This window comes from Andrena cerasifolii, chromosome 1 (assembly GCF_050908995.1).
Source record: "Andrena cerasifolii isolate SP2316 chromosome 1, iyAndCera1_principal, whole genome shotgun sequence".
NCBI lineage: Eukaryota > Metazoa > Arthropoda > Insecta > Hymenoptera > Andrenidae > Andrena > Andrena cerasifolii.
In genome coordinates, this window is record NC_135118.1 from 11,814,896 (window position 1) to 11,835,536 (window position 20,641).

General features: G+C 41.8%; 1 protein-coding gene across 3 annotated transcripts; it reads left to right on the plus strand.

Annotated features, from left to right (window-relative positions):
• The first annotated feature begins 13,102 nt into the window (after positions 1–13,102).
• On the plus strand, positions 13,103–17,587 carry LOC143377706 (dnaJ homolog l(2)tid, mitochondrial). 3 transcript variants are annotated; one of them, XM_076829453.1, is made up of 6 exons: positions 13,103–13,366; positions 14,534–14,994; positions 15,060–15,323; positions 15,433–15,877; positions 16,285–16,401; positions 16,840–16,980. In XM_076829453.1, exons 1-5 carry the CDS (start codon positions 13,171–13,173, stop codon positions 16,392–16,394), a joined length of 1,476 nt encoding a protein of 491 aa, XP_076685568.1. In that variant the 5' UTR covers positions 13,103–13,170; the 3' UTR covers positions 16,395–16,401; positions 16,840–16,980. The 3 variants fall into 3 exon arrangements, with proteins under 3 accessions (XP_076685568.1, XP_076685656.1, XP_076685482.1); XM_076829541.1 differs by lacking the exon at positions 16,840–16,980 and having other exon boundaries at positions 16,285–16,407; XM_076829367.1 differs by lacking the exon at positions 16,285–16,401 and having other exon boundaries at positions 13,105–13,366; positions 16,840–17,587.
• The last annotated feature ends 3,054 nt before the right edge of the window (positions 17,588–20,641 follow it).

The following is a 20,641-nucleotide window of genomic DNA, read 5'->3' on the forward strand; positions in this document are numbered from 1 at the left end:
GGTACCTCCGCGTTGGTGTGCCTGGACTTGGTAACGTTTTCCAATGCATTGCGTCTTGCAAAACGTTGTCAAGCTGAAGCCTACGATCTAGTTTAAGGGTCCAGATCGAGCCAAACTTACATTCGGTGAGTTTGGTTCGGTCTGGACATCTATTCAGAAATGCACTTGCGTACTTCGAGCGATAAGCTTTTGTTCCGCCTCGTTCTTTTTAAATATAAGAGTGCCAAACACACCCTTCTAGAAATACAATTCGCCTTCGATCACTGATTTCTATTTCGCGCATGGTGTTCTCGCCCTTCATAGGCCGGCTATGCTGGGTACAACTTATTACGGCTTTACACAGAGGACCATTGTTAGACGAAGATGTGCGACAGTTCTCGTTCTCGGTCACACTCGCCATGGCTGTGTAAAGTCGTGATATGGAGCATGCCATGTAGAAACGAAATTTCGGTGGATCGAGGGTGAATGTTCGCGTCGCGCCGCGCCTTTCGGTCCTTTAGTCGTTTAGTCTCTTTTGCAATCTCAATCGGGAGATTCTTAGCTTTCGCATATCCCTCGAAAGTTACGCAAGTGCATATTTGCAATAGATTATGCCACTAGGGCTCATTGTAAAGAGTGCGATAGGCTAGATTTAAGGGTAGAGGTACGCTTGCTTGTTGAGAGTGACGCCTTTTACCTTTGCTTTTGCTTACAATTAGCTTCACCGTGCACCGTGTCGTTTCGCATTTAGTATACTTTTACAGACTTGTCATAGTGTATTTTCTATTTCCTACTTTCAATTCTCTTTTCTTTTTTTCCGGTAATATAATTCGCTCTCGGGAGAGATCTTGAATTAGCACAAGATGCTCGGGCACGATACACTCGCCTGTGCAAATTGTCGGCTTTGTGATGGGAGCGCGTATTGCAGCTGCATGTGATTTAATTGTGAGGCGGGCTGCTGTGAGTTTGACCCCTCAGGCGCGGCCCCTAGTGGGGAACTCCCGTTAATGGGGGGCTGGATGAATGGTGGTCGCGTATTAGCGTTTTGTCTGTGCAACTGCAATGCGTGAGTGTATCGAGCAGCTCGAGATCTCTCACGACGGCGAATCCGTGTCCGTTTTTCAATTCTTTTTCTATCTCTGCAATGAGATACTTAGCGTCTATTTGTCACTTGAAACCAGTGCAAGTGTGCCTCTAAAATATGCGAAAGAAATTGTAATGGCATATGTGTAGAAAGATCGACGAGAACCTCTCGTCTATCTTTCTTACGCGCGCATGCTAACCCTTTGGACTTTAAAGTAAAGTCTTTGGAAATAATTTTAGTAGTTTTTTACCTTATACCGCAATCACAGTCCAAAGGGTTAGTATAACGAAGTATAGTGTATATGTGTGCTGCGAAACTTAGAAAATTTAGCCAGGCAAGTCCAGTTTTAAGCGCATCATCGAAACATTCGCCGAGGGATTCGCCGAGGTTTTCTCTGGTGAATTCTTTAATAAAGAATTCACTAAGAGATTCGTTGCTAGTTTCAGGGAAGAATTAGATCTGGGTTAGGGTTTACTAACACTTTAGAGTAGAATTGGAATTTTTCTGGCATTCCATGCCATTAGCGCCTGATGAGGCTGCTTCTATTTCCTTTTACAATTCGGAATTATCATGCGCCTAAACAGGCTGCTGTATTTTTTAATTAACATTAAAAAGGATGAGACCTGATGATGGTACATTAGAATTAAAAAGCATTAGGCGCCCAAAAAGGCTACTCCTTCCATACATTAAGATTGAAAAACCTTAAACGCCCGAAGAGGCCACTCCTTTTTTCTATCAGACAGAATCAGAATTCATTGAGCGCCCAATGTGGCTGCTGGAAATTTTTCTCAAAGTCTGAATTGCGTGACATCTTGCAATTTAAAGGAAATTTTTTCGAACTTGTTTAAATACAAATTGTCTGTTTCAGTTATAGTGTTTGTGATCGCCCGTAATGCGATCGTAGAGTCAGTGTTTTTGCGCAAGTAAAGCTAGTCGAGAGCACCGGTGCTCTAATAACTTTTTCACCGCGAAAGTAGAGTCATGCACGAGTCCAACTGCAGCTGCAACGTTGAGAGCTAAGCTGGGGCTGAGTTGAGGGGTGCTCGTCTGGGAGCTGCTGGTCAGAGGGATGCTGGTCAGACGGATGGTGATCAGAGGGGAGCTGGTCTCAGGGATGCTGGTCAGAGGGTTACGAGTTTGCAGAGATGCAGTACCGATGATGACAGCGAACGGTGAGTCATTTTATCATTCTTTGAATGGGGGTGCATGTAGTACAGCTACTTAGCTCTTTCGATTCTGGCCGTTCCAACACAAATGCACGACATGCAGAGGCCCTTTTCACATGGTCGGTATTCGTTTGGGGAACTCTTATGCAATATTTCGCGAATATGGTCTAGGGCGTCTAGGCAGTAGCCTTATGGCGTGGTCCTTTTCTAAACCATATTCACGAAATATCGTAGAAATGTTCCCGAAACTAATGCCAATTATATAAGATGCGCCACTAAACGTTATGCATGTGTGTTCGAAAGAGCAGCATCGATTGAGCTGACTATACAAGGTACTCGTAGATAGTGACATGCATGTGTCTGTCTCAAAATAAAAAATAAAATAAATCAATACAATTGTTGCTCGCGATTCTTACAATTTTATATCGATTAATAATAATTCGTAAAATAATCGGATCGATCGAGTCAAATAGAGTCACCGCGAAATTTTTTGAAATGGGTCTCAATGAAACTAGTCTTCCTAGCAATCTTGCATTCCAGCAAGATCTTTTATGGTCGCCGGTAATGCGATCGTAGAGTCCACGCTTTTTTCGCGTCCATATATTTTCAAGAGCGCCGCGGCTCTTGTGTAGAGTTTTATTACCGCGAATTTACAGTCAAATTTTTGCGGATCTATGATTTATACAGAGCACGGAAGCTCGTGTTGATTTTTCGTCGCGAAAGTAAAATCAACCTTTTGCGTATCGGAAATTTGTCCAGAGCACCGGTGCTCTAATTGCTTTTTCATCGCGAAAGTAAAGTAAAATTTTCGATTAGCTTCAATTTTCAGCTGCTTGGTATTCTAGGTCCTAGAAAGGACCTAGCTTGTGGGCCCTAGAGAGGGCCCAGAACAGGGGCCCTAGAGAGGGCCTTCGGCATAGGCCCTAGAGAGGGTCCTAGTCATGGGCCCTAGAGAGGGCCTAGCTCGTGGGCCCTAGAGAGGGTCCTAATCATGGGCCCTAGAGAGGGTCCTAGTCATGGGCCCTAGAGAGGGCCTTCGGCATAGGCCCTAGAGAGGGTCCTAGTCATGGGCCCTAGAGAGGGCCTAGCTCGTGGGCCCTAGAGAGGGCCTAGAATTATGCTAGCTTGGTAGCTAGCTAAGATGTACTTGCATGCATGCCGTAGAATGTAGAATACGAGTACCTTGTATAAGTGGGTCGTAATCTTTGTGCGTGCATTTTGGAAGGAAAAGCATCATACCTAAGGCATGCAATGCATTTGGTAGGATAAGCTTCCTACATAATGCATGCAAAAAGACCTTACCCAACAAAAACACATTCAGAAACTAAGGAATGTGAAATAGATGAAATGTGAAATAGATGAAATGTGCGCGTTTAATAAACAGGAGCGCTAAAAGTTGCTGTTTAAATATAAATTGTCGGTTTGAGTTATAGTGTTTGTGATCGCCCGTAATGCGATCGTAGAGTCAGTGTTTTTGCGCAAGTAAAGCTAGTCGAGAGCACCGGTGCTCTAATAACTTTTTCACCGCGAAAGTAGAGTCATGCACGAGTCCAACTGCAGCTGCAACGTTGAGAGCTAAGCTGGGGCTGAGTTGAGGGGTGCTCGTCTGGGAGCTGCTGGTCAGAGGGATGCTGGTCAGACGGATGGTGATCAGAGGGGAGCTGGTCTCAGGGATGCTGGTCAGAGGGTTACGAGTTTGCAGAGATGCAGTACCGATGATGACAGCGAACGGTGAGTCATTTTATCATTCTTTGAATGGGGGTGCATGTAGTACAGCTACTTAGCTCTTTCGATTCTGGCCGTTCCAACACAAATGCACGACATGCAGAGGCCCTTTTCACATGGTCGGTATTCGTTTGGGGAACTCTTATGCAATATTTCGCGAATATGGTCTAGGGCGTCTAGGCAGTAGCCTTATGGCGTGGTCCTTTTCTAAACCATATTCACGAAATATCGTAGAAATGTTCCCGAAACTAATGCCAATTATATAAGATGCGCCACTAAACGTTATGCATGTGTGTTCGAAAGAGCAGCATCGATTGAGCTGATCATACAAGGTACTCGTAGATAGTGACATGCATGTGTCTGTCTCAAAATAAAAAATAAAATAAATCAATACAATTGTTGCTCGCGATTCTTACAATTTTATATCGATTAATAATAATTCGTAAAATAATCGGATCGATCGAGTCAAATAGAGTCACCGCGAAATTTTTTGAAATGGGTCTCAATGAAACTAGTCTTCCTAGCAATCTTGCATTCCAGCAAGATCTTTTATGGTCGCCGGTAATGCGATCGTAGAGTCCACGCTTTTTTCGCGTCCATATATTTTCAAGAGCGCCGCGGCTCTTGTGTAGAGTTTTATTACCGCGAATTTACAGTCAAATTTTTGCGGATCTATGATTTATACAGAGCACGGAAGCTCGTGTTGATTTTTCGTCGCGAAAGTAAAATCAACCTTTTGCGTATCGGAAATTTGTCCAGAGCACCGGTGCTCTAATTGCTTTTTCATCGCGAAAGTAAAGTAAAATTTTCGATTAGCTTCAATTTTCAGCTGCTTGGTATTCTAGGTCCTAGAAAGGACCTAGCTTGTGGGCCCTAGAGAGGGCCCAGAACAGGGGCCCTAGAGAGGGCCTTCGGCATAGGCCCTAGAGAGGGTCCTAGTCATGGGCCCTAGAGAGGGCCTAGCTCGTGGGCCCTAGAGAGGGTCCTAATCATGGGCCCTAGAGAGGGTCCTAGTCATGGGCCCTAGAGAGGGCCTTCGGCATAGGCCCTAGAGAGGGTCCTAGTCATGGGCCCTAGAGAGGGCCTAGCTCGTGGGCCCTAGAGAGGGCCTAGAATTATGCTAGCTTGGTAGCTAGCTAAGATGTACTTGCATGCATGCCGTAGAATGTAGAATACGAGTACCTTGTATAAGTGGGTCGTAATCTTTGTGCGTGCATTTTGGAAGGAAAAGCATCATACCTAAGGCATGCAATGCATTTGGTAGGATAAGCTTCCTACATAATGCATGCAAAAAGACCTTACCCAACAAAAACACATTCAGAAACTAAGGAATGTGAAATAGATGAAATGTGAAATAGATGAAATGTGCGCGTTTAATAAACAGGAGCGCTAAAAGTTGCTGTTTAAATATAAATTGTCGGTTTGAGTTATAGTGTTTGTGATCGCCCGTAATGCGATCGTAGAGTCAGTGTTTTTGCGCAAGTAAAGCTAGTCGAGAGCACCGGTGCTCTAATAACTTTTTCACCGCGAAAGTAGAGTCATGCACGAGTCCAACTGCAGCTGCAACGTTGAGAGCTAAGCTGGGGCTGAGTTGAGGGGTGCTCGTCTGGGAGCTGCTGGTCAGAGGGATGCTGGTCAGACGGATGGTGATCAGAGGGGAGCTGGTCTCAGGGATGCTGGTCAGAGGGTTACGAGTTTGCAGAGATGCAGTACCGATGATGACAGCGAACGGTGAGTCATTTTATCATTCTTTGAATGGGGGTGCATGTAGTACAGCTACTTAGCTCTTTCGATTCTGGCCGTTCCAACACAAATGCACGACATGCAGAGGCCCTTTTCACATGGTCGGTATTCGTTTGGGGAACTCTTATGCAATATTTCGCGAATATGGTCTAGGGCGTCTAGGCAGTAGCCTTATGGCGTGGTCCTTTTCTAAACCATATTCACGAAATATCGTAGAAATGTTCCCGAAACTAATGCCAATTATATAAGATGCGCCACTAAACGTTATGCATGTGTGTTCGAAAGAGCAGCATCGATTGAGCTGACTATACAAGGTACTCGTAGATAGTGACATGCATGTGTCTGTCTCAAAATAAAAAATAAAATAAATCAATACAATTGTTGCTCGCGATTCTTACAATTTTATATCGATTAATAATAATTCGTAAAATAATCGGATCGATCGAGTCAAATAGAGTCACCGCGAAATTTTTTGAAATGGGTCTCAATGAAACTAGTCTTCCTAGCAATCTTGCATTCCAGCAAGATCTTTTATGGTCGCCGGTAATGCGATCGTAGAGTCCACGCTTTTTTCGCGTCCATATATTTTCAAGAGCGCCGCGGCTCTTGTGTAGAGTTTTATTACCGCGAATTTACAGTCAAATTTTTGCGGATCTATGATTTATACAGAGCACGGAAGCTCGTGTTGATTTTTCGTCGCGAAAGTAAAATCAACCTTTTGCGTATCGGAAATTTGTCCAGAGCACCGGTGCTCTAATTGCTTTTTCATCGCGAAAGTAAAGTAAAATTTTCGATTAGCTTCAATTTTCAGCTGCTTGGTATTCTAGGTCCTAGAAAGGACCTAGCTTGTGGGCCCTAGAGAGGGCCCAGAACAGGGGCCCTAGAGAGGGCCTTCGGCATAGGCCCTAGAGAGGGTCCTAGTCATGGGCCCTAGAGAGGGCCTAGCTCGTGGGCCCTAGAGAGGGTCCTAATCATGGGCCCTAGAGAGGGTCCTAGTCATGGGCCCTAGAGAGGGCCTTCGGCATAGGCCCTAGAGAGGGTCCTAGTCATGGGCCCTAGAGAGGGCCTAGCTCGTGGGCCCTAGAGAGGGCCTAGAATTATGCTAGCTTGGTAGCTAGCTAAGATGTACTTGCATGCATGCCGTAGAATGTAGAATACGAGTACCTTGTATAAGTGGGTCGTAATCTTTGTGCGTGCATTTTGGAAGGAAAAGCATCATACCTAAGGCATGCAATGCATTTGGTAGGATAAGCTTCCTACATAATGCATGCAAAAAGACCTTACCCAACAAAAACACATTCAGAAACTAAGGAATGTGAAATAGATGAAATGTGAAATAGATGAAATGTGCGCGTTTAATAAACAGGAGCGCTAAAAGTTGCTGTTTAAATATAAATTGTCGGTTTGAGTTATAGTGTTTGTGATCGCCCGTAATGCGATCGTAGAGTCAGTGTTTTTGCGCAAGTAAAGCTAGTCGAGAGCACCGGTGCTCTAATAACTTTTTCACCGCGAAAGTAGAGTCATGCACGAGTCCAACTGCAGCTGCAACGTTGAGAGCTAAGCTGGGGCTGAGTTGAGGGGTGCTCGTCTGGGAGCTGCTGGTCAGAGGGATGCTGGTCAGACGGATGGTGATCAGAGGGGAGCTGGTCTCAGGGATGCTGGTCAGAGGGTTACGAGTTTGCAGAGATGCAGTACCGATGATGACAGCGAACGGTGAGTCATTTTATCATTCTTTGAATGGGGGTGCATGTAGTACAGCTACTTAGCTCTTTCGATTCTGGCCGTTCCAACACAAATGCACGACATGCAGAGGCCCTTTTCACATGGTCGGTATTCGTTTGGGGAACTCTTATGCAATATTTCGCGAATATGGTCTAGGGCGTCTAGGCAGTAGCCTTATGGCGTGGTCCTTTTCTAAACCATATTCACGAAATATCGTAGAAATGTTCCCGAAACTAATGCCAATTATATAAGATGCGCCACTAAACGTTATGCATGTGTGTTCGAAAGAGCAGCATCGATTGAGCTGATCATACAAGGTACTCGTAGATAGTGACATGCATGTGTCTGTCTCAAAATAAAAAATAAAATAAATCAATACAATTGTTGCTCGCGATTCTTACAATTTTATATCGATTAATAATAATTCGTAAAATAATCGGATCGATCGAGTCAAATAGAGTCACCGCGAAATTTTTTGAAATGGGTCTCAATGAAACTAGTCTTCCTAGCAATCTTGCATTCCAGCAAGATCTTTTATGGTCGCCGGTAATGCGATCGTAGAGTCCACGCTTTTTTCGCGTCCATATATTTTCAAGAGCGCCGCGGCTCTTGTGTAGAGTTTTATTACCGCGAATTTACAGTCAAATTTTTGCGGATCTATGATTTATACAGAGCACGGAAGCTCGTGTTGATTTTTCGTCGCGAAAGTAAAATCAACCTTTTGCGTATCGGAAATTTGTCCAGAGCACCGGTGCTCTAATTGCTTTTTCATCGCGAAAGTAAAGTAAAATTTTCGATTAGCTTCAATTTTCAGCTGCTTGGTATTCTAGGTCCTAGAAAGGACCTAGCTTGTGGGCCCTAGAGAGGGCCCAGAACAGGGGCCCTAGAGAGGGCCTTCGGCATAGGCCCTAGAGAGGGTCCTAGTCATGGGCCCTAGAGAGGGCCTAGCTCGTGGGCCCTAGAGAGGGTCCTAATCATGGGCCCTAGAGAGGGTCCTAGTCATGGGCCCTAGAGAGGGCCTTCGGCATAGGCCCTAGAGAGGGTCCTAGTCATGGGCCCTAGAGAGGGCCTAGCTCGTGGGCCCTAGAGAGGGCCTAGAATTATGCTAGCTTGGTAGCTAGCTAAGATGTACTTGCATGCATGCCGTAGAATGTAGAATACGAGTACCTTGTATAAGTGGGTCGTAATCTTTGTGCGTGCATTTTGGAAGGAAAAGCATCATACCTAAGGCATGCAATGCATTTGGTAGGATAAGCTTCCTACATAATGCATGCAAAAAGACCTTACCCAACAAAAACACATTCAGAAACTAAGGAATGTGAAATAGATGAAATGTGAAATAGATGAAATGTGCGCGTTTAATAAACAGGAGCGCTAAAAGTTGCTGTTTAAATATAAATTGTCGGTTTGAGTTATAGTGTTTGTGATCGCCCGTAATGCGATCGTAGAGTCAGTGTTTTTGCGCAAGTAAAGCTAGTCGAGAGCACCGGTGCTCTAATAACTTTTTCACCGCGAAAGTAGAGTCATGCACGAGTCCAACTGCAGCTGCAACGTTGAGAGCTAAGCTGGGGCTGAGTTGAGGGGTGCTCGTCTGGGAGCTGCTGGTCAGAGGGATGCTGGTCAGACGGATGGTGATCAGAGGGGAGCTGGTCTCAGGGATGCTGGTCAGAGGGTTACGAGTTTGCAGAGATGCAGTACCGATGATGACAGCGAACGGTGAGTCATTTTATCATTCTTTGAATGGGGGTGCATGTAGTACAGCTACTTAGCTCTTTCGATTCTGGCCGTTCCAACACAAATGCACGACATGCAGAGGCCCTTTTCACATGGTCGGTATTCGTTTGGGGAACTCTTATGCAATATTTCGCGAATATGGTCTAGGGCGTCTAGGCAGTAGCCTTATGGCGTGGTCCTTTTCTAAACCATATTCACGAAATATCGTAGAAATGTTCCCGAAACTAATGCCAATTATATAAGATGCGCCACTAAACGTTATGCATGTGTGTTCGAAAGAGCAGCATCGATTGAGCTGATCATACAAGGTACTCGTAGATAGTGACATGCATGTGTCTGTCTCAAAATAAAAAATAAAATAAATCAATACAATTGTTGCTCGCGATTCTTACAATTTTATATCGATTAATAATAATTCGTAAAATAATCGGATCGATCGAGTCAAATAGAGTCACCGCGAAATTTTTTGAAATGGGTCTCAATGAAACTAGTCTTCCTAGCAATCTTGCATTCCAGCAAGATCTTTTATGGTCGCCGGTAATGCGATCGTAGAGTCCACGCTTTTTTCGCGTCCATATATTTTCAAGAGCGCCGCGGCTCTTGTGTAGAGTTTTATTACCGCGAATTTACAGTCAAATTTTTGCGGATCTATGATTTATACAGAGCACGGAAGCTCGTGTTGATTTTTCGTCGCGAAAGTAAAATCAACCTTTTGCGTATCGGAAATTTGTCCAGAGCACCGGTGCTCTAATTGCTTTTTCATCGCGAAAGTAAAGTAAAATTTTCGATTAGCTTCAATTTTCAGCTGCTTGGTATTCTAGGTCCTAGAAAGGACCTAGCTTGTGGGCCCTAGAGAGGGCCCAGAACAGGGGCCCTAGAGAGGGCCTTCGGCATAGGCCCTAGAGAGGGTCCTAGTCATGGGCCCTAGAGAGGGCCTAGCTCGTGGGCCCTAGAGAGGGCCTAGAATTATGCTAGCTTGGTAGCTAGCTAAGATGTTCTTGCATGCATGCTGTAGAATGTAGAATACGAGTACCTTGTATAAGTGCAGAGAGATCGACGATAATCGTCAGTCTATCTCTCTTTCGATTTCGCTTTCGCGTTCGCGGTTGTCACTAATAGTAGAGTCAAATCATCGTTTCCCTCATTGCAAGCAATGACGGACGCGATGAGTTTATTGAAATGGAGGGTGGATGGGATCGGTGTTTGTTTCGGGATGGGTCACTTTCGTAGGTACCTCCGCGTTGGTGTGCCCGGTTCCTTGGTAACGTTTCTCAAGCATTGCGACTTGCAAAACGATATCAAGCTAAAGCCTACGATCTAGTTTAAGGGTCCAGATCGAGCGAAACTTACATTCAGTGAGTTTGGTTCGGTCTAGACATCTAATCAGAATTTTATTCTCTTTCAGGTAGGTATTTCTTCGATGGTTTTACATGATTTATTCTATTTCATGCATTTCTTCGATGGTTTTGCGTGATTTATTTCATTTCGTCGATTTCTTCGATGATTTTGAACTCATGAACACATGTCTTCCACAAATAATGTTGTTGTTTATATAAATTTTTATGTTAAATAAATTTGTTTGGCGTTAAATAAACCTGAATAGAATAGCAAGGTTAAAAGGCGTATGTGTTCTTGTTTTGTTGCGATCCTTCTTTCTCGGTCGTTGCACGGAATACGTTTATAAAACGATCTTTAAATTGTTACTCTAACAGAATCATTTGTAAATCGCGGGTTTCGACTGACTTCTTGAATTCTAATTCCTACCACACGTAGCGTTACAATCTGTTTCGAGGCTTCATCGGTAACGTTGCATGCGACACAAAAATGGTAAGGTGGTTCTAGGACTCCCCCAAACCGGTGACAGAAAAATGCATTGGTTGATAGGTCTATCCTATACCTCGTCTGTGCTCCCGTAAACGATTCTGTATCGATAAAGTTGAATGCGACCACGGACGAGGTATTCTCGGTTAAATTTATTAAATTTTTTTATTTCACACCTGCACAATCCTTATACATAATTACTTTATAACAAGTATAATTGGAATTATCGACATCAGTACAAGATGTTGAATACATCAACTTCCTTCTCAACATTATTTTATTCTTTTCACATTTCCTTGCATTATTTTAAGGAACTTTTGTTTATTGTATCTTCTTTCCTATTTCTTTAAACGTAATAATAAAATAAACGATTCGAATCTTAATACTCGTTTTCACAACGTCGAAACGATAAGCGATGTGACAGGTAAAAGTGGTGTGCTAGACTGCTTTTAAATACACAGCTTGTCAATTCGATATGTTAGTGGTGATTCTTCATGAGCAAATTTGTTGGTTCGGTTTGTGGTTATCAAAAATTGGGAAAATGGACAGTCTGACTACCGCGTCACGTTCATACCGGCCCTAGAGGTGTTATGCGTCATTCTTACAGTCTTTCCGTAGGAGGGGACCAAATTCTTCTTTTACCAAAAAGAAGATATAGATTTAGACAAAGCGTAGGTAAGATAGGCCTACATTTTAAGGAAGGTTCTGTGCCACCCAGGGGGACCAAGCCGTCTTTGTTTGGCTGAAGTTTTCCCGTTTAGTTAGCACCGTATTGGTAGGAGGCGCTAGGTACATCACACACACATACCTACGTGTATCAGTGAGCACGACACACAACCTTTCGACGTTGGTGAAATGTTACCATGACGACCGTCGTCATTTAGAAATGTTTGGCGCAGACACGAGGAAGTGTCCTCACTTTCCCTGGTTTACCCTTTCTAAGGCCGTCTGACCATGGATTGTCGCGTCAGTGACGCGTATGCAGCAGATAGAAGGATATACAAAGCAATTGAATATATTTTCTTTTCCTAAGAAAAGAAGAAATATTCAATTTCAATGTTTATCCTTCTATCTGCTGCATACGTGTCGCTGGCGCGACGATCCGTGGACAGGTTTTAAAGTAAACGGTACATTACACGTATACACATACACATACGTCCCGATTCACACCAATTCACACATTCACAGTTTAGTACGCACCTCATTGGTAGGAGGCGCTACAAACTCTGCTTCAACTTTCGTAAGAGGGAAGCTTGGCCCCCCTGATTCCGAGTGTTCGTTTCTCGCTTCTTTCTGGCCGAAGGGGGAAGCGAGATGGAGCACTGCGTGCGCGGCGTAGTGTGCGCGAGGTGGGGGAAATTCTCGAGGGAACCCGTCCCCGATCTGGCATCACAGACGCGGAGCCCTGACCAGTCGGCGGACCGCTCCATACATTAAGTGGCGACCGGTCGACCGACCGGTCCCCGATTCCCGAGTGCAATTGGTCAGAAGCTTCGGTTCCCTTTTGCATCCTCTCACTATTACGGTCAGAATTTCTCTCCACTTTCGTTACGGTTACTAGTTACTTGACTGATATATGACCGGTCTGAATTTCAGTTTCTGCTTCGGTCTCGACTCCCTGATTAATCGCATTCGAATACTTACATCTTTAGTTTCGGCCTCTCAATGCACCTTCCAGTAATATATGTTCTAAGCACGCTGCCACTACGCGTCCGTTACCATGCGGCCTGCACATGCGCAGTCTTCACCACATGGCTATTCACACAGGCTCGCACTCATACACACTCATATTCAAATGGAAGCATATCAAAATGCTTTTCCAACATACATAAGTATATACTGCCTCGCCGCCAAACAGCAGCGTTCCTTCGCGGCCAAGCACTACGTGCACTTGCGTTCGTTTTGACGAACGCAAACATGCCCGTAGCTAAAATTTGCGTCCCGTGTGAACTGCGTCATATAAATCTATGTATGCTGAAACGCGGCGGCAACTCGCGGCGGCGGCGGCAGATTACCGCAAACCGGTCGTCTGCATCGGACATAATAATTCCTACCACACTGTTTGGCTACCCGCTGTTGCATTCTCGTTATTTCGCTCTGACCACTTGAGTTTATTCCGATTATATACGGCATACACATACGCGTAGTTTCTAGAAAACATGCTGTCTGCTTGATGTGTCACGTGATAGAAGAACCATGCGTCTTTTACTCAACATGGCGACCGGCAAAGGGCTAGCGATCGTTTTTCGACCAAAAACAATTAGTTTAATCAACAGTAGTAATTTAAGTAAATTGTCGTGTGGCGTTGTGCAAAGATGCAGTACATGTCATCGATCTATCACGACAGTAGTACTAAATGTCGGCAACTGGAACTCAAAGAAAATAGGAAAAAGTAACGTATACCTTTGACCACGAAAAGTACAGATTACATCACGCATTTTTTTGATAGCACATCCTACATTTCGAAGTTATTGTCACGTTAAATAAGTTTTGGCATTTCGCGGGGATCTTTTATTTTTAATTGTTCAGAGTTTTACGTATGTCTGGTAGTTTATCTCTTGAACCCTTAGGAACCAAGCTTTCGAAGTGGAACATAACCCCATTTCACGTCACATGCTTTCTCGTTTTACTATTTACATCGATTTATAATTACAATAATGTAGTTTTTAATCACTGATATTTCATTTTGAATGCATTAATGTACATATCATTACATATAACATTTCGAACCATCGAGATCCGTGTTTCAAGATTTACAAATAGACACATTCAATTATAAACATTTCATTTTTAATACTTTGTATTGTTCTAGCTTTGGCCTTGATCTTTTATAACGTGATTGATCAGTCCATTTCATAACTAATTCCAACAGTTGATATATATACATATTTATATAAGTTCATTAAAAAAAGATCTATTCCCCAAAGTTAAATTAAAAATGATCTGTTGATATTGTTTTCATGTGTAAAAAATAACTGTGCGCTAAAGACTGTGCAAAATTGTTTTATTATTCGAAGATATAAAAAATTCAAACAGGAAAAATTTGAATCTCGTAATAAGGACAATCTTTTCACAAGGCGATCATGATCCCTGTTAATTTTTTATATCTTAGTATAGACAAGACTTGTTCCTTGTTCTAGTTTTTAGATTCTCCCTAAGTATTAACAACTAGTGTGAATCTATAGCTAAAATAAGTAGATCTGAATACTTATGCAAATGCATATTATTTACAAAATGTCTTAACATTTAATTTTCGCTAGAGTAATGGTACATCTCGAGTATTTAAAGCAAAAGAGCATATATTATATTTCATTCTAGTAGATTGCTTAGCATACTAGCTTACAAATCCAAAGTTTGTGCATTTAAATTTTGGTGAAGACTACTTTTTTTTTTTATCTTTCTAGTATTTATTTTAAATTTAATTTCTGAAGGAATTGTCACCATTTATGTAAATAATTTCTGTTTGCACAAAATTTTGGTGGTTGGTCTTCAGACTTATCAAGCATAAACTTTGCTCAGGAGTTACTTTAGTTTAGCATATTTTTTAATGAAATTGCAGATACAATTGGAAGTTTAATACAAACTCAAAGAGGGATACATACCACGAACACTCTTCTAAAGCGCAATTACTATGAAATATTAGGTGTAGCCAAGAATGCTTCTGCAAAAGATATTAAGAAGGCTTATTACCAGTTAGCTAAGAAATATCATCCGGATACAAACAAAGGAGATCCAGATGCTAGTAAAAAATTTCAAGAGGTCTCCGAAGCTTATGAAGTATTAAGCGATGATACTAAGAGAAAAGAATTTGATACATGGGGAGCAACATCGGAGCAGATGGGAATGGGGCAGGGTGCTAGTCATGCCAAAGATTTTGGACAGAATTGGCAGTTTAGATCATCGGTCAATCCAGAAGAGTTGTTTAGAAAAATCTTCGGGGAAGCTGGATTTCAAAGCAGTGCTTTTAGCGACTTTGAAGATTTCGCTGAGTCAAAATTTGGTTTCGGAGCAGCTCAAGAGGTACTTATATTCCGAAAACGATCATACTCTTGTATATAAGTGAATAAAATTTTTACTTTCTTTAGGTTATTATGAATTTAACATTTTCACAAGCAGCCAGGGGAGTGAACAAGGATGTCCAGTTAAATGTGGTAGACACATGCCCAAGGTGTGCAGGTTCACGATGCGAACCCGGAACGAAAGCTACTACATGCAAGTATTGTAATGGAACTGGAATGGAGACAATTAGCACTGGTCCTTTTGTGATGCGCTCTACTTGCCGTTATTGTCATGGTACCAGGATGTTTATTAAATTTCCATGTGGCGAATGCGAAGGAAAAGGCCAAACGGTACAGACTCTTCTAAGTTTCGTATTAAGTAGAAACTAGGGTTGTTCGAGTACGAACAGCTATGACCATTATTGTAAGCATTTTCTATAAAATTTGAATGTAATAACAGGTGCAACGGAAAAAAGTAACGGTCCCAGTTCCAGCTGGTGTCGAAGATGGTCAAACAATTCGAATGGCTGTGGGTAACAAAGAAGTTTTTATAACATTCCGTGTGGAAAAATCAAAATACTTTCGAAGAGACGGTGCAGATATACATACAGATGCTGAGATTTCATTAGCACAAGCAGTTCTTGGCGGCACAATAAGAATAGAAGGCGTTTATGAGGATCATACTATACAAATTCGGCCTGGTACTTCATCTCATACCAAAATTAGGCTTAACAGCAAAGGATTGAAAAAGGTGAATGGGATGGGGTATGGAGACCACTATGTACAAATTAAAGTAACAGTGCCTTCAAAATTGAATGACAAACAACTGGCATTATTGCAAGCTTATGCTGAACTTGAAGAACATACACCCGGCAGTATATATGGAATAACGTATAAAACAGATGGTAAGAATAAATATGATGAACCATAATGCATAAAGAGGAAGCGAAACATCCGCGAGTCTACGTTCCTTTTTTTTTTTTACATAGATTAAATATTAATGTGTTTGAAGTCCTCTAAAGATTCTGAGTGACATTCCTTGAATCATTTCTGTTTTCGGTGAAATCATATTAGATAAGGCTAGTGTGTCGCTTGAGTTTCTTTACGTGTACCTGCCCTTGCTAACGAAATAAATAATGCAAAAATTTATACATGCGTTTCATTGGTATTTAATGAGATATAAAAAGAACATGTTTTGGAAACGTGGAAAGAATGTGTTAACAAAGTGTTTAGTTGTTTAACTTAATGCGGAGCGTTTCCTTCACATGCTCGTGTAACAACCATTTTATCATTGGCTTGCATATTCTTTTAGACATGGCAGGTCCGAAGGTAAAAACTCAAGCGAGACAGAACGTACAAAACAAACCAAGCGATGAAAATGATGGTCTTCTTACAAAGATCAAGAGGGCTATATTTGGATAAACTTAAAGTAGGTGAGTGGGCGTTTAGGACAAAATTATAGATTATACGCAATTGCGCCTCGTTAGCTGACCGTCGCTGTCCCCATCGGTTCTTGGAACCAGCTTCGGGGAGCTAGTTTGTCCCGACACTCAAGCATGTTTGTTTTAAAAACCTACCGACTTAACACCTCGCTATCTCCGCCCGGGTATCGGTATCTCAACTCGCACTGAATGTTTCTCAATCGCTCGCACGAATTCTTGGAACTCTACATGCCGAGGTAGATGGCCAGTTATGGTCCTGGTCAGGTAACAGGGCACTACTGTATTTATTTACGATGAAGCTAAACATGTTGCAAAGAATTTTCCTTAACAAAAAAGAGCAACAAATTTATAATAGTATCTGGTTTTGAAATCTTGCATCTTACTAACATCTGTTGTTCTAACAAAAGTGATTTTTTCATTTATAGGTAAAAAACAAAGTTATAGTGGCCCCTTGAGATTGGTGGAATCCATAAGAATAGCATTAGGTGACGATGATATTTCTGATAAACAATGTTCATCTTCTAAACCTGAAGGTCCAGGAGATAAGTCGCAAAATGATACTACTAAAACAGAAAAAGATGAGATACGAAGACGGGAAGTGTCTTAATGCATGGCATTTCTCGATTCTTAGAGTACTACGTGTCCACGCTACCCATGAAAAAAATGAAGTTGGATATTAATAAAAGTAAAAACAATAGGGATCTGATGCATTGATGCTATAAATGATAATGAAACGCAAAAATGTGACTGCAACCTTATAGTTTAATTAGAAATGCAGTTGTGTACTAGTGTTATTGCTTATTTGGTTGATGTGTAAACTCGTTTCTTGATACAATTTACCAAACAAGATATATCCATAAGAAAAACGAAGACAGTTACCAGAGAATCACCTTAATGACATCTATACTAATTGTATAATAAATTATGCAACAAGTCATATTCTCAACTATTTTCTAATATTGGGTCCTTTATTTCGTACTGTCCGAAACAAATTTATAATTATAATAACAATTTTGTTGCCCTTAACAATTGCTGTTGTCTTTTGTGAAGACTAAGTAAATGCGATGAAGAGGACAACCATCTGAAAAATTTATGTAAATATAATTTATTAATTCAACGGAATTGTTTTCACATGCAGAGGTAGGATACGAATAAATTTATTGTAGGTGTAAATTGATCTGTTTTTAACGGTTCTCGTGGTTTTCTTCCTACCTATGCATGTACATGTGTCAAAAGGAAATCCAGAATCCTTTGTTTCCTTTGTTAGTGATATAAAGGCCCTTATTTCCAAAATATTTTGCAATCGCATGCAAAATCCTTTATTAATGAAGAATTTTATACATGTTTAATACAAAAATGGCATTACGTTCATCCAGATTAGTCCTTTATTTTTCCCTTATAAAATGAATCGCATATACAGTAGTGCCCCGTTAATACGGTAAGTGTCAGGTCCTCCAATTCAATGTTAACGAGACAACGACACGTTTTGATTCCTTAAATTTTGGGCTCTACTCGGACAGCAAAAAAAAAAAGAGAATTGTAGAAATTTCAATTTTTGTCAGCCGATGTGACAAGTGACAACATTGTTTTTCAGCTCGCGTGTCGAGCTTAACGAGTCCATTTCTATATTAATGGGGCATTACTGTAATATACTATTATATGTAAATCTTTAGTACAAAAATATAATGTACATACAGAGAAGCCTGTACTTAATAACAGAACATGAGTAACATATTGAAGTTTTAAAATTAGGAAAGATGTTTTTATTTGCCTTTTGTTTCATATTTAGGCAGTGTCACTTTTATACAACACATGTGTAAGCGTAAGTTTGTATCATAGAAGTGGTGAGTAGACATTACTTAACAAAACCAGAGAAGCAGCATCATTAAAATGTTTAAATCGAGATGAGTAAATACAGATATTGCAGAGTATTTAATACGAATGGGTATATAGTGGCAAAAATTATAAAACGATTTTAAAAACAAATAGTACATTAGGAAGCGGTAGACCTCGGAAAGCAAGTCAAAAGATGAACCGTAGATCTCGTAAAATGTTTATAAACAAATCCATTTTACAGTTCCATACAAACTGAAAATTAACAGATTATATAGGTACAACGTGTTATTCCGGGACATTCGAGAACAATATTTAAAGAACATTTTCGGACATGTGTTTGTGTTGCAGAAACAAATACGCATGCGCGCAGTAACCGTTTCTCGTCCGAGTTTCGGCGTTTGCTGCACGTTGCAGGTTCAAATCCCACTCAGCAGAATTTTTGCAACGGCACGAGAACAGGTAGTGATTGATGTGTACCCAACGAGCGCTTCTACTTTCCGCCACCAGATGTCATGGTGATGGATGTCAGATCCCAATTGACCCAATCAGCTAACTGTTGCGGCGAATCTCCCTAGCGACGACGCACCGCAGAAGCGCCGTGCCCGCGGTGTCCGCTTCAGAGACTAAAAAACCCCAAAAAGGAAAAATATGTTCGTCATAGCACGAGCAAAGAGGAGATATAGGGTGCGTTCCATGCGTATTCCATGGAAATAACGTGCGCAGTGGGCGATTTTGGTGCAAGTGGAACGCACCCATAATAAGAGGCGTCACTCCGGGCGGAATCTTTGAAGTCCTTACTTGACCTTGGCATTTAAATTGGTTGTCTATTCGAGCAGGATATTCAAATTGACTAAATGTACCTTACCGCAATTTGCTGATTATTGCCAAAGTTTACCGATCATTGCCGAACAGGCATTTAAATTGGTTGTCTAGTGATTTCCCTAGTTTATGTCTGTCCTTGTCGAGTGGCGCCTCTTATTATATCTCCTCTTTGGCACGAGGCTGCTAACAAGAAGGAAAAGTAGAGACAAAAAGTCTGAGAAACGGCATGTTACAAGTACGGCGTGTTTCATTGATTTATTGGCCTTCAAAAATTACAATTTTATTAAACTGTCCACATTGGCTATATGACTCAACGATTCTATTTAGAGCTATATATAATGTAACCGTATTTTTAAATATTTTTAGTAATTGCACGTGTTAAGTGTATAATATGATTCTCCATGAATGTTTGATTATCGGCGCCTGCGCATTGCTGATGATTGGGACTTTACTTCTCTCGCTTGCGTACGATGTTGACCACAGTTTCGGGCTCTCAATGCGCTTTGTAGTAGTATACGTTCTAACAAGGGAACATTCCGAACCTGGAAAATCAGGAGGAATTTTTCTACATATTCACAAAGTTTCAGAATTTTTATAATTTTCGGGTTCGAGATCTTCTCTTGTAAGATATTTCCACCCAGAACGGGATCAGTGCGATCGGACTCTTAAAATGGCTATATTTTTCTTTCCCGTCTGTTACCTCAAATTTAAAGTCCTTTAGCGACAGCCAAAAACACCTTGTGCTGTCTACTGGAATAGATGGTGGATGTATCGACGTATGATTGTAGTAGTATGCATACGTGAGGCGGTGTTGCCGTTTTATCTGTTCTCGCGCGCGCCTTAAGTGGATGACCCTTATATAGCTCTATACATGCGAGAATTCCCCCTCTACTGCTCCGTACTACGTTATGTGGTCCTTACTCCTGGCAACTCTGCTCGCCTCTTTAGCAGGGTTGTCAGGGAATTATGTACGCGTACAGATAACATGACTTCACATACACCTATGACACTCGAAAGCGTGGCGTCACTTGGCTTGACGTTGGTGACGGTTGGCATGACAGCATGGCGTCACTAACAGAATATACCGTTATTGCTGTAGGTGTTCCCCTTCTCCTATTCCGCACTACGTCATGTGGTCTATACGCCGCCATTAACTATCTACATATGGCAACCCAGACCTTTAGTTTCGCGCGCAGGGTTGCCAGGGAAAATCCCTACCGCAGTGGAGGGGGAACACCTACCTTAACGTCGATTGGTTTGACGTCACGGCGTTATCACGCACACATATACCACACTGCTGTGCATTCTCTCTCCACTTCGCATATGTTTCCTCTCCACTACGGTAGGGATTTTCTTGGCATCGTGGACGGAAGTGGGAGAACCCACAGGACACGCATACCCCGGTTTAGACAACGTTGCTTTACAGTACTTTACAAACCCCAATTATTTGCGGAAAATTTGAAAATTTTTGTGTCAGAACGGTGCGTTTGCGGCACACGGTTTCTTTTAAACCTTTTTTCTTCTCGTTGAGTAGAGCACGTTGATGTAAAAAACATTACAATTAATTTT